The sequence below is a fragment of the Prunus persica genome, chromosome G5 (assembly GCF_000346465.2).
Source record: "Prunus persica cultivar Lovell chromosome G5, Prunus_persica_NCBIv2, whole genome shotgun sequence".
NCBI lineage: Eukaryota > Viridiplantae > Streptophyta > Magnoliopsida > Rosales > Rosaceae > Prunus > Prunus persica.
The window spans coordinates 729349-743125 of NC_034013.1; the positions used below are offsets into that span (position 1 = coordinate 729349).

General features: G+C 36.0%; 2 protein-coding genes and 1 non-coding gene across 6 annotated transcripts; 2 read left to right on the plus strand and 1 right to left on the minus strand.

Annotated features, from left to right (window-relative positions):
• LOC18776593 (GDP-mannose transporter GONST3) lies at positions 283–4095 on the plus strand. Of its 4 annotated transcripts, XM_007209073.2 has the most exons (7): positions 283–724; positions 880–1008; positions 1186–1225; positions 1896–1971; positions 2055–2255; positions 2417–3580; positions 3800–4095. In XM_007209073.2, the coding sequence occupies exons 1-6, from the start codon at positions 715–717 to the stop codon at positions 3560–3562; spliced, it is 1602 nt and encodes a 533-aa protein (XP_007209135.2). In that variant the 5' UTR covers positions 283–714; the 3' UTR covers positions 3563–3580; positions 3800–4095. The 4 variants fall into 4 exon arrangements, with proteins under 4 accessions (XP_007209135.2, XP_020418943.1, XP_020418944.1 ...); XM_020563354.1 differs by having other exon boundaries at positions 284–724; positions 2417–4095; XM_020563355.1 differs by lacking the exon at positions 1186–1225 and having other exon boundaries at positions 285–724; positions 880–941; positions 2417–4095.
• On the plus strand, positions 5685–5756 carry TRNAW-CCA. The gene has a single exon. It is a non-coding gene; the product is annotated as a tRNA-Trp (tRNA).
• On the minus strand, positions 11273–12171 carry LOC18776010 (RING-H2 finger protein ATL80). Its single transcript, XM_007209644.2, has one exon. It carries the CDS (start codon positions 11982–11984, stop codon positions 11478–11480), a length of 507 nt encoding a protein of 168 aa, XP_007209706.1. The 5' UTR covers positions 11985–12171; the 3' UTR covers positions 11273–11477.

Genomic DNA, 13777 nt, shown 5'->3' on the forward strand with positions numbered 1-13777 from the left:
CCTAAATCGATAATTTACAAAAGTTTATACAAACTCCTGTAAGTTTTGTGAGTCTCATTCTTTATGCTTAAGTGGTCTCTACCTCGGTAAAAATTGATAGAAAATTGATAATTTATTAAACAATTATAAAGATAAAATTAAATTTATAAAACAAAAAAAATTAAAACTTCAAAACAATTCGGGTCCATTTGGGAGTACTTTTGAAAGGGTTAAAAATGCTTTCAGACAACCAAAAGCTCTTCTAACAGCATTTGACAGAAAAAGTTTAGAAATCCTTATAAGCCGTAGAAGTGTTTTTTGAAGAAGCACCTGTCATATGCTTCTTTAAGAAAACGTACTTCGATTTCTTAGGAAAGTTTCAATATTTTTATAATATAAGCACTTCTAAAAATGCTTCTTAGAGTAACAGGCCCCTTCGTTGGTAGCGTGTTGTAGTTTACACTATCAATTCTAAAAATATAACTTCAATTCACAAATAAGAAATAATCAATGGAATTAAAAAAGTAAAATAAGAAAAAAGCACGGGAGAATTCTCCGAAAAAAGACCGCGAAGCAAACAACGGTGGTGCATTGATACCCTTCCCTCTCCAACTAAAATTGTTTCTCTGTTCCCCCATTTCACCTTAAAAAAAATAAAAATAAATTGTTTCTCTGTTTTTATTTATTTTCTCAAATTCAAACCCTTCTGAATTTCCCTCTCTGCTTGACAAACTTATGGGCACAGGTATCTCGAATAAACCATGGTTAATCGTTGCTTTTCTACATACCCATTTGCCTTTTCTTTTTTTATGCCTCCCCGGGCATTTGGATTTTTTTATTTCATTCAATGGGATATTTTTTGTGTGCTTATTCTTGCTTTGATTGATTGGTGAATTTCAGCACATAGTTTGACGGAGGAAGGGAGAAATGGGGGCAGGGAACTTACTTGGGACGATAAGGAGGTTTGTGGGCATTATCTGGTTCGCTTTTGTCCTTTCGATCTCTTCGTCAATACTCGAAGCGATATAGGTGCATTGCTATTCAATTCGTATTGAATTACACCTTTTTAACAGTCTATCTGGTTGCTTAGAAAAACCAACAAGGAATCAGGATTCTGAATTTTAGTTTTTTGAATCATTTGCTTTTTTTATATGTTTGGAGAGAGCAACACATCAATAACAGCACATCTTTTGTTTTCTTAATCAGGACCCTGCCCTAAAATACATGACCCGAAGTTGAAAGAAAGGTGATTAACTGGATATTTTGTGTAGATTAGGATTTTCCTGTGGGAAATGTTACTTGGGTTTTCATCTTGCGTTTTTTCAGTGCATCCAAATTGAATGAAATATAATTATAAAGTCCTTCCCTTTTTCGCATGTCAACTTAATTGCTTTCATGATTTTGCTAACAATCTCCATTTTTATGAATAATTATCTGCTTTATATGTGTGGAATGATATGTTAGTTGCTTGCTGATGTTTCACATGTCATGATGTGCTGCTTTTTTCATTATTTTTTTTAAGGGTTCTGTTCCTGGTGCTTGAACCCTTCGCAAGCCTTTTTTTTTTTTCATTTTTCTTACCTGTAAACAGTTGATGAATAAATATTTTTACATTGTCTGGAAAAGGGTATATCATTGCTCCCATTAAGCTTTCATAGGAGCATCTAGATTGTTCTGTCAAAAGTTGAAGTTTTTTTCTTAAAGATCAGATTATCATCTGAGTTCATTTAATACACTCTCTTCCTTTTCATCAGGAAACTTGAGAACTTGCTGTTTTCGTTTTCGTATAAAACACAAAATACATCACCTGCTGCCTGCTACATTTTTTTTTCTTCCCTTTTTACCTGATATGGCATTGTGATTGTATTTTATTGTCTCAGTTTTAAGTGGTTTTTTTAATATGTTGGTGATTTTAGTTTTGAGAAGTCCCCACAGCATGATGCATATGTGGCCAAGTTTGAAGCTGAACTTGCTCAGTTTTGTGAGATATTGGTAAGTTGCTCTTCTAGCCAGTGGGCATTATGATCTCGAATTATTCACATGTATGTCTTTGTCTTATTCTACTTGCATTGCAGGTGATGGATTTGGATAGAAGAGTAAGGCGTGAGAGAGAACGCCGTCATCAGGAGGTGGAACCTGCACCGCCACATCCACCGTCAACTGAACAGTTTGAACAGTTGTCTGTTGTGGAGGAAAAATTAAAGAACTTGCTTGAACAAGTGGAGGCCCTTGGTGAAGCTGGGAAGATGGATGAAGCTGAAGCGCCCATGAGAAAGGTGTTGCTATTCTTTCCTGATTTTTCTGTTAAACATTTGTTTCCAAATTGTGCAAATAATTTTACCAGGAAGTCTGTGCACCCTGTGGTCCTGGCAACCAGGGGATTTTCCCTATCCTGTATTTCTTGATGGACTAACAGAATCTTTTGATCCTGTGATAGATGCCTAATAATAATGCTGTGGAGAATCCTGAAGCTGGTCGGGGCCGTCAGGTCCAGGGTGGTTCTAGTTCCCCCACTCTCTTCGGTAATAGCCAATCAAACTGGTATAGTGTTTTACTCCAGCAAATCTCAGTCTATGGGGTAGCCGCTGGCTACTGCTTATCTGCCTCGTTGCTTTCCATCATCAACAAATGGGCTGTCGTGAAATTTCCTTATCCTGGGGCACTAACTGCTTTACAGTATTTTACAAGTGTTATTGGGGTCCTCGTTTGTGGCCAGCTTAAGTTGATAGAGTACGATTCGCTTTACCTACTTACCATGTGGCGCTTCCTACCAGCAGCAATTATATTCTACCTCTCTCTCTTCACTAACAGTGAGCTCCTTCTCCATGCTAATGTTGACACTTTCATTGTCTTTCGTTCTGTTGTTCCAATTTTTGTTGCCATAGGAGAGACTCTTTTCTTGCACCAACCATGGCCATCAATGAGGACATGGACCTCACTTGCCACTATTTTGGGGGGAAGTGTGATTTTTGTACTAACAGATTACCAGTTCACAGTAACGGCTTATAGTTGGGCTCTAGCTTACTTGGTAAGCATGTCCATAGACTTTGTCTACATAAAGCATGTGGTAATGACCATTGGTTTAAATACATGGGGTCTTGTACTGTATAACAATCTTGAGGCTCTTCTACTGTTTCCGTTGGAACTACTTGTAATGGGTGAATTGAAGAAGATTAAGCATGAAATCTCAGATGAATCAGATTGGTATTCTCTTGAGGTGCTTTTGCCAGTGGGGTTATCATGTTTATTTGGTTTATCCATCTCTTTCTTTGGGTTTTCTTGCCGAAGGGCTATTTCTGCAACTGGATTTACTGTTCTTGGTATAGTGAACAAATTATTAACAGTTGTGATTAATCTGGTTATTTGGGACAAACATTCAACCTTTGTTGGTACAGTGGGCCTGTTGATATGCATGGCAGGTGGTGTTATGTATCAGCAATCTACAAGCAAGAAGCCTAAGGATGTGAATCAAGTAAAAGCACAAGAGACTGAGGAAGAAAAACAAAAGTTAATTGAAACGAAAAGCAGCTTAGAAAGCAAGAACAATGAGAAATGGACTGTTGAATCTGAAGGGGGGAAATGACAGACGGCTTTCTTCAAGGTAATATTGTTTCGTTCTTTTGTGGCTTCTGGATTTTATTTTTCTCCAATTCAGATTTATTGATTGATAAGTCGCCGATGGCAACTTCTCATTGGGATGAGTTAAAGACAGTTTGTGTTTGACAAAGCACACATGATCGACATGTTGGTTAAATGAGTTATATTTTTCAGCCACAAAATTCTTTGTACTGATGATTAATTTCTCAAGCCTCATCTGCAGCATTATTCGACCGGAGAACACCCTGTCAGATGAAGTGTTGCATTCTTTTGTTCTGTAAATTTATATTCATAAAAAAGTCCCAGTAGCAATAGCAATGCCTTATTTGTTGTAAGGATGCGGGATGTCTAAAGACATGCCTGCTAATATCAGAATGTTCCTTGTTTACCCAAGCTTATTTTTTTCAGTGTGCATGTAAAAATCACGGGAGATAGTGATCTAAGCAGTTCGCAATTCTGTGTAACATTTTTGAATGAGTATTAAAGGGTTTGGTTTACTGGTTGGTAATTTACCAAAAAGAACATATATTGGTTTGAGGATTATATTTTAGAATAGGTGATGCATGTTTTGCAATAGTAACTATTATCCATTTTAATCAAGGTTTTTCATGCTCTCTGACACATGTACTCCAAAATTTATGGAATTTCCTCTTCCCCTCCCTACCCCAAATAAATAAAATAAAATAAAATAAAAATTACAGGAAAACTTCTGGATTAAATACAACTATATAGTGGTGAAGTGTTTTTGTCATAAATTGTTTTGTTTGAGCTTGTTGGAGCATGAAATTTTGGGTCTTTCAAAATGTAATTTGATTTTCATGTTGAGAAGCCGGACACCATCTTCGATTGTCACTAGTGAGTGAGGAGGGGGGTACCTGCAAGAAAACACTCTGAAGCTCAAGTTAGTGTTCGTTCAGGAATATTGTAGTAGAATTAATCATCTCTTTCTTCTCTTATGTTGGAGGTTAGTCGGCCTTTTATAGGCACTGAACACTTGGACTTGGAGTCCAATATCCCTTATCTATCTTCATGTTCAATGGTAGTGGATATCATGTTGATTCCCTCCACTCCCTCAAATTTAGGGTTCATGAGAAGTGGCTTGTTACTTGGGCCTTAACTTTTACTCCAGCATAACTAAATTCATAAATCAACATGGTAGCTGTGCTCTGGCTATGCTCTATGGTCTTCGTTTTGCTCAAGAGCTGGTTTTCTTGATGATCTTATTTTGGACTCTGATGCTCTTGCTGCTGTTCAAATGGTGTTGGCTGAGGAGGAATGTACAGTTGCAATAGAAGAAGGTAATATTGTCAATGAGATAAAAACATCTCTGAGTCTTTTTGGTCCTTGGTGATTCAATACAGACCACGTTTAGCAAACAAAGGTTGCTCATAGTCTAAGAGCACACCGTGCTCTTTGAGTGAGTTTACATGATTGTATGATTTGGATGATGGACTTGTTTCATTGGTTCAAGCTCATGCTGTTGTAAATTCTACTTTTTTTATATTTAATTAATTGTCTCTTAAAAAAGAAGAAGATATATTTACAAATAAACTCATTTTAAGCATGACATATTATATAAAAACTCATATAAAGCCTATTTGGAGAGAAAAACTCAAAACTAAACACTTGTCATTTTCCAATGGACAAACTGCTGAATACCTCATTACAATCACAAGTGACTACTTTGGAAGTTTTCTCTCCAAATAGACTTTATATGAGTTTTTATATAATATGTCATGTTAGAATGAGTTTATTTGTAAAAAGTGAAAAATAAATAAATAAATAAATAAATAAAAGCGCATTTCTCCAAGCTATTTTATGTGTTGAATATTTTAGGGATTTAGAATTGGGCTTCAAAAATGAAAGAAGCAAATATAAAACAAGGACTCCAGCAAAAATAAATAAATAAATAAAACAAGGGCAATATCAGCATTCCCTCTTAAAGACAATAATATATATATATTGTTTTGGTTGTTAAACACAAACTTGATATAATCTTGGGACATATTCGAATATTTGAGGTTATGGATAATTCGTGAATCGTGTCCCATACTCTTGGGTCGCTTCCTCTCTGTTAAAATATAAATAAAATAGCACTCATCATACAAGGATCAGTGGCGCAATGGTAGCGCGTCTGACTCCAGATCAGAAGGTTGCGTGTTCGATTCACGTCGGGTTCACATTTTGAGATTCATTTTTGACATTTTTTTAAAATTCTCACTTTAATGGAAGCATAGCTTTTATTTCTTATTTTTATTTTATTTTTTAAATATCATGAGATGTCCCCACATTCGAAGGGTGGGATTAATTTTCGCTTGGGGTTCGGCTTGTTTTTGATCACAAAATGCTTCAAACGGGTTTCAAACCCTTGCTATTAAGGCACTAAGTAATTCACCAGTTAGAGGTGTCAATTTACCAACTGCACCACATCTTATGGTTGAAGTATAGCTTTTTGTTGTATGTCATTGTTAACAGTATAAAACCAGAAAAAGTACGTCTCCATTAATGCAGTGGGTATCATTCCATGTGTTCTGAATTGTTATGTGCCTTTTTCTATCTCCCATGATTTATTAAGATGGTGCCTTTTCTTTTGGTACTAGTTTAGGATTGTGCTTAAAACACTAATACTTTTTACTTAAATAAATAATAATCTAATTTAAGGATGGAATTGGGTTATGCTAACACTTTGAGTGGGTGTTTTATTCAACGGTTCCAAATATAATTAAAAATAATAATACTACCGTAAAGTTGTCAAACACATTTTTTTTCTTTGTTTTATTTTTCTTGTTCCGACTCTGATTAGGTCTAATTCACTATCTTTGCTTAGATGAAGACAAGAAAGTTGCTAGTTTTGTGATCAGATTACTACTACTGTTAGTGTAGTGACGATATTTTGGAATTATTATTCCTTCGGAAGTTAGTGGAATCTTATTTTGTAAATGTAGCAAACGATGTGTCGAAATAATATGAAGAGAAAGTTATCTCTCTCCTTTGTCAGGTAGGAAATAAGAATGGAGTCATGTAGGGAGATGGATGGGAGTTGTATTTTGACAGCCCAAAACGAGAGTTTTGTTTAATTTAAATGTGAGTCCAAAACAGCGTCAATTTCGGAATATTAATTTTGTAAATAAGTAAGAAGGGTGGGTGAGTACACCTTTTGTACACCTTTTGGTTCGAAACCATATGTACAATATTTCAAATCATGTTAATAGCTATATATATAGTCTCATTCTATCGAGGGATCTCTCAAATAATTTTATTTGAAGGACACATTTTAGGGTATCTTACAAATATTTTTTGAGAGATTCACTATAATACCAAATATAGGATCTCAAATTATAAAAAAAAAACATATATGAAATGAACTTTAGAAACACACTCAAAGCCCATTTACAACATAACAAAAAGACTTTTAACTTCTTTTAAATTACAAAACTGCCATTGATTTCTTCAAATAAACCCAACCCAATAACCTCATAAAAAAACTCAAAACACTCAATGGGGCATCAAAGTAATTTAATAATTAAAATTAAATTCAATAGGGCTAGCTGTCATTTTTTGGGTTTTTTTTGGGTATGTTTATAGAAATTAAATGGTGTAGGGTTTATTTTTATAGTTTTAGGGGTCGTTTGGTACGGCGGACTGTCATGGACTGGACTAAATCCTAGGACTGTTTTGGATTAGCTCGGACTGGACTAAGCTGGATTAAGTATTGACCTATGTTTGGTGCTGCGTCGGACTAAGAAGCTGGATTGTGAAAATAGTGAAGACCTATGTTTGGAGTTGTGTCGGAGTAAAAAATAATTATTTTAATAATTAATTTTAATTATAAATAAATAAAATTCTAATATTTACTGGATGACCTTAAAATAAATAATAATAAAACAAATAAATTTTAATATTTTTTAAAAGCCAAACTATCTTATCCTTTCTTCATTTTTTCCTTTTTTCTCCTTTACTTCTACCTTTCCTTCCAAGCCCGTCCTTTTTTTTTTTTTTTTTCCCTTTCCTTTCTTCCTGTTCTCCTGTTCTCTTCCCAGCTCGTCCTCATTTTTTTGTGGTCTCCACCAAGCAGCGCATCAAAACCTGTAATCCAAGATGAGCAATTTGGCAACAACAGCAAGATGGCTCCACTTTTTCCAGCATTGCCGTCTTCATTGTCTGCGCTCAATGGATGGTGCGTTCGAATGAAAACGATCTAAGCCGACTCAACACAAATCAAGCGGATTCTAGACATCCCCAAAACATCATCAGTAAGTAAGGAAGCTACCCAAATAGGAGCAGTATCATAATTACACAGACCCATATTTTTTTCTTCCTTTTTCCTTCTTTCTTCTCTCTGTTTCTGGTTTCATTATTTTTTGCTTTTCTTTTTTTCTTTGGAACTACTACGAATTGGACTCAGATGGCGAAAAGAGATGGTTTTGGGTTCTGCTAGTTGCTGGGGTGCAAAGAGAGATCGTTCTGAGAAGAAATCCAGGGTAGAGCGATGAGCGTTGGGTTTCATTGATTGGATCTGTGGTGGGGTTTTGATTCAAGCGATAAGGAAGTCGGACTCGCGTGTTCAAAATAGCGAGCGTCCTATTTTGCGAACCCAATTTTGGGCTCACTATATTAGCTGTGCGAGTCCGGGCTTTTTTTAACTATTGGACTATATAATCTCATTTAAGATAATCCCCTCCCTTACCAAACATGGGTTTCAAGTATTGTTTAATCCAATCCAGTCCAGTGAGGCATAGTGAAGCATACCAAACATGGCCTTAGTGCTCAGAATAGGTATATGACTAAATATCTCATATTTTTTCAATAATCCAAACCATCTATTTTTTAAGTCTACATCCGTAGATCATCTTTGCCAAAAATTAAACAAATCGGAAACCTTTTCGACATCCAATTGTGTCCTACAAAATTAATGAATACAATGCTTCAAGAAAGTACTAAAATTTCAATATTTCAATTGAGTGGTCAAATAATATTAGATTCAAGTGATTTTTTTTTATAGAGATGGTCTTTAAATGAATATCTACAAAATATACTATTTGGATTAATCAAATACAATATAAAGTGGGTCCTACAAGGGTGTCGCTCCATTGAAGCTCCTTGTAGAATATGTGGCATTATGTTTTTGACACAATTTTTGGGCCGTTAAATTACTCCACTTTCAATGATTGAGATTGAACCTGACATGACAAGTAGTTTTAATTTTTTAATTAGACAATCATTAATTTTATTTTCTCTCTCATAAAAATAAAAGAAACGATTTCTCTCTCCTTCCTTTTTCTTAGTAATCTCTCTTCTTTCTCACACGTCTCTCTCTCTCTCTCTCATGAGACCAGAAAAAACCTCGATCTCTTTTTCTCTCTCTATCTACAACAAGAGTGTCCTCACTCCCTCTCTTTCATGAGACCATAAAAGACCTCTGTCTCTTTTTGAGGGTTTGATTTAGGGATTTTGATCTTCTCATATAAAAAAAAAATTTGACTATTACTGTTTCTTTTTTTTCGATTAAGAACTTTTATCGTTTTAATATGGAGAGAATACAAAGTGAAAATTTGATGTCACAATACTTGCTGATTATCTCATGAAGAAGGCAAGTTCTATTGATCAACCTTCACTTTTACCAATTAGATGAGGTTAGAACTACTTTAATTTGAATCATCATTCATGATTAAAAATGATGCTCTATAACTGACAGCTATCCTTTTGGAACCATTGAAATTCTTTAGATCATTGAAAGTAGACATAGGGCTTAATTTTGATTAAGATTCTTATGCTTGAAAACTTATAGACAGTATTCTTACAATGTGAACAGGAATTTAGAATATTAGAGATGAACAATGTCCAAGATAGCACCTTCCATGGTCAGGGTGATACAATATACATAGGTAGCCTTGGAGGGAGAATCATTCTTTGAGCTACAGATTGTTGTGAATCATGAGCTTAATAAACTGGGCATTTACCATTCCAGAAATTGGCTACAACTATGATTGGAAGTTTACTTGAAATTTGATTAATTTCCTCTGAGATATGCACTGAGAGTTGGAGGAAATATCTTGCGTGTGCTCCAACATTTTGATGAGACAATATCTATATTAAGATTGGAGAAATTGTTTTGACATAAAAGAACTACTAAAGATGAATAGATGGCTGCATATGCATGTGCGTGAAGAAGGAAAAACTGAAGAGACTCTTCACGGTTTGGGCCTTAATTTTTGGTGAGATTCTTTATTTATTACACCTTAAAAAATATTTGATATTAAAGAGGTAGATGGGATTACGTCTCCAATAAAAAAAAGGGAGGAGACAGAAAATCGTTTCTTTTATTTCTATGAGAGAGAAAATAAAATTAATGATTGTCTATTTAAAAAATTAAAACTACTTGCCCTGTCAGGTTTAATCTCAACTGTTGAAAGTGGAGTAATCTAATGGGCCAAAAATTATGTAAAAAACATAGTGTCACAGATCCGCCTATATATATATATATATATCCTGAGCCTCTACGTTAGAGTCTACACATTTACTAGCATTTAGCTTCAGTTCGGTCATTGCAACGATCCAACGACTTAAAATATATGTTGTAATTTTTAATTTGTTTCCTCAAAGCCTCTCTCCCCTCCTTGCTCTCTTCCCTCTCTAGTCTCTCTCAATTCTTTCTTCCCTTGAATATCTACTACTGAGCATCTTGAATTAAATTCCCAATTTTTCATACAATTTGAATCCATTCCCTATAAACATATGCTGAAGCATCTCTTCTCTTCCTCGTCATGAGAAGGTTCGAGTCACGACAAACCTGAGCTCTAACTTGGGACTTCGGCTTGGGCCTTCCAAGCTCTCCTCGCAGCGACTCTGAGTGCTTGGTTCACTATTTGGCCTAATTTTTCGTAAAAGACCCTAAAAAATGTCCCTTAAATAAAATTATTTGACACAACCCTCAATAATTCAAATTATCTGTTTTTATGATTCATGTATGATTCCCGTCTTTGTAGCTAACCCTGTTTGCTTCCTCATGCAAGATGCATGCACTTTCCCTTTTTCTCATCTTGATATCTGAATTTTGTTTTCATTCCCTAACGCACTCAAACTGCACATGAACCTTCAACTTTCCTAATTAATTTCTTCGACCGTGATTATAAAAATAAAAATCTTTAATCGACTTTTCCTGTATTAAATTGATTGATCTACTTTTGTTGTTTTTACTGGTCCCATCCCATTGCTTTTTTTTAAAAAAAGACATTGATTCTATGGTCCATCTTGAAATTGAAACATAAAACAGTTATAGGTAATAAAATAAAATGGATTCTACATTTTACACACGTCATTTATCTATATCAATTTTGAGCTGTGGATTACAAGTGTTAAAGTTCTACTTCTTTAGGGTTTGCGATTTAATAATAAAAATTATAGGAAAATCGAAAATAGTTCATGAATGTGTAACAATCTCTTAAATGAAAAATCAAGTGAAAATAAGGGAAGCACAATGATATTTTTGCTCGTCGTTTTAACTTAAGGTATATTTTTATCATTGTTCTCAATACTTGACGTTCATTGATATAATCATAGTTAATTCTTTATTTTATATTTGAGAAACCATTGTTACATGTCAAGTATGGAGAAAAGTGGTGGTACACAAAATGCTCACAAAGGATGTTAGTAGGAATGTGAGTAGATTTGAGTGTTAATTAATTGGCAGCTAATATGATTAATAACATGGGATCGATCGATGAGGCCTCCCAACCCAAGTTCATAATTGTAACAGCTGGGCGCGTAGAGCTAGCTTAATTAGCTTGCTAGCTGTGACCTCTCTTCTTCTTAATTAACAATTAAATTAAGCGTTGAACTGAAATGCTTTTTACGATTACAAATTAAAATTTACAAGTTAAGAATAATTAAGAAAATATCAATTAAGAAAGAGAAGGGAAGCCGCCACACTTGTGGCACTTACTGGAAACCTCCGGAATCTGACGGCAGGAGGGGCAGGACGAGTGCGATCGCAGCCATACGTCGATGCAAGCCACGTGGAAGCGGTGGCCGCACTGCGGCAGCTCCCGGATCTCGTCTCCGGCGGCGAACTCGGTGAGGCAGATGGCGCACTCGGTGAACTTGGAAGTGCAGTCCGCCGTGTAAGTGAGCTTCGGGAGTGAGCGTAGGATTTTCTTCTTCAACCCCTTGTTCGGCGGAGGAGTCGGCAGCGGAGGAGGAGGAGGAGGTGTGGCAGCGGTTGCGAGGCGGCGGAGCCAGACGCAGCGAGCCACGACGAGGAGGCCGAGGACGCAGACGAGAGCGCAGAAGAGGGCGAGGAGGATCAAAGCGGAGTCGGAGCCCATGTTGGCTGACGATTCATCGTCGGGTTCGGAAAACAGCGCGGGAGGGTTAAAGGCGCCGCCTAACAGTCGCAGAGGACGAGTCATGTTTTGTGAATGAATGTGAATTTGGTGAGAGAGAGAGAGAGAGAGAGAGAGAGAGAGAGAGAGAGTGAGTGATTTGGGTTTTGGTCGCTTGGTGGTTGCCCAATGTGTGACTAAACGTTTTTATGGTCGGAAGAAAATCAGTTTGAGGCTTGTTGACTGATCCTATTACTAAAAAAAATAACAAAATTATTGTAATGATCAGCCAAAAAGAAAACAAAAAAGGAATTATAATAAATAATCTGACCTACTTTATTATTTTTTCATATGTCAAATTCTTATAACTCAAAATATTTAAAAATAAAATAAAATAGTGTGGATTTCTTACAGGAGCTATTTTGTATAATTCCATCTCCATTGTCCACTAATAATATATTTTAGTGTCACACTTTTGTTCTTTTATACTCGATATGAAGTTAATGGTGCATTTTTCTGCACATGTGATGGAAGGACATTACAGTTGTTTTATATGTGAGACAACTCGTCTCCACTATCCCCGATTTAGGGAAGTGGACAGTGACCAGTGTGACAATCGATGGACCAATTTCGTACCTGAAAAATGGTTGAGATTCCAACTTTCTCTGATTGACATTATATTAAATTTAATTTCATTATCGGTAGGTACTCTAGTCTCGAAGGGTCTTAAGACTCATGGGAAGAGGAAGCACAAGATTAGATTTTGGGTCCTTTTCATTAGAGATTGAGATTGATCATGTCTCTGATCTCTAATTGTCCGTCGATGCAGCTTCTCTTCTAATCTTCTCCCTTAAACTTGACATGCGTACCATGTAATATGTGATAACTTTTCTACATACCAGTCTGTAATTAATTGAAAATAGTAAAATAATAATATCCCCTATTCTTACAAGTTTTTCTGCTACTAATCTCTTAGGCATATGGTTCGACACTGGCCCGATCCTCAAATTTTGAGCATAGCCATTATTTCAGGCCCCAAAGAAAAAGGCTTATGCAAAACAAAATCTTCAAATGTTTAAAAATTAAAATGACAATATTTACGAGTGATTATAGGATCTCCCAAGTTTAAAAGCCAAGGCAAGTTGATTATGCGTACTCCCTTTCCACCTGCGAAATATCTAGTTGAGCTTGCTTGTGCAGAACAAGCAAAACCAAAATCCTCATGCTCAAGGCACGCATCATAACAGTTTCCACCCGAACCCCTTTTTTTTATTTTATTTATTTTAACATCATCTCCAAATAAAATCTTACCTGGCACGTCCACTCTCCATATCCATCTCCACAACTTATCCAAGCCGCCCATTGTCGTCTAATTCTTTTGTCAACCCAATAACCAAATTTAACCCAGTAATTGCCATTGCCATTGCCATATGAGCTCGCCTATCAGTGCACCTGTACCTGCTCAACCGCATAAGCTAAAATAAGATCAGCCTCCTCCAGACCATACAACTCACGCACCTTGGTACTTTACTTGTATGCGTACATACTTCATCCACCAACATAAACTGAAACATTCGCCCTTCCAAAGTTCCTTCTCCTAACCTCGCAGATGCCAAACATCCATCCGTCTGACTTTTCTCAACATTGGTCAATAATCTACAGCGACAACGCTTTCTAGACATTTTTCCAATCTTTTTTCTCTATTTTCCCCCTAAGATACAAATCCAATGGCCCGACTGCTGTCTTTTTAAACACCCATACAGCCACAAAAGTTATTGGTGCAAACTGAAGCCATCCGCTAGTACAACTCGCATGGTTCACCTCAAGAATCACACAATTCACCCAATTCATGACAAAAGATTTATGGCCTTGGGGTCACA

Excerpts from the sequence above, each read along its gene's own strand:
- LOC18776593 (XM_007209073.2), top strand. Across the intron at positions 1,972-2,054 it reads CTCAGTTTTGTGAGATATTG|GTGATGGATTTGGATAGAAG; the intron begins GTAAGTTGCTCT and ends CTTGCATTGCAG. Across the intron at positions 2,256-2,416 it reads CTGAAGCGCCCATGAGAAAG|ATGCCTAATAATAATGCTGT; the intron begins GTGTTGCTATTC and ends ATCCTGTGATAG.
- LOC18776010 (XM_007209644.2), bottom strand. The coding sequence starts at position 11,984 with ATGACTCGTCCTCTGCGACTGTTAGGCGGCGCCTTTAACCCTCCCGCG.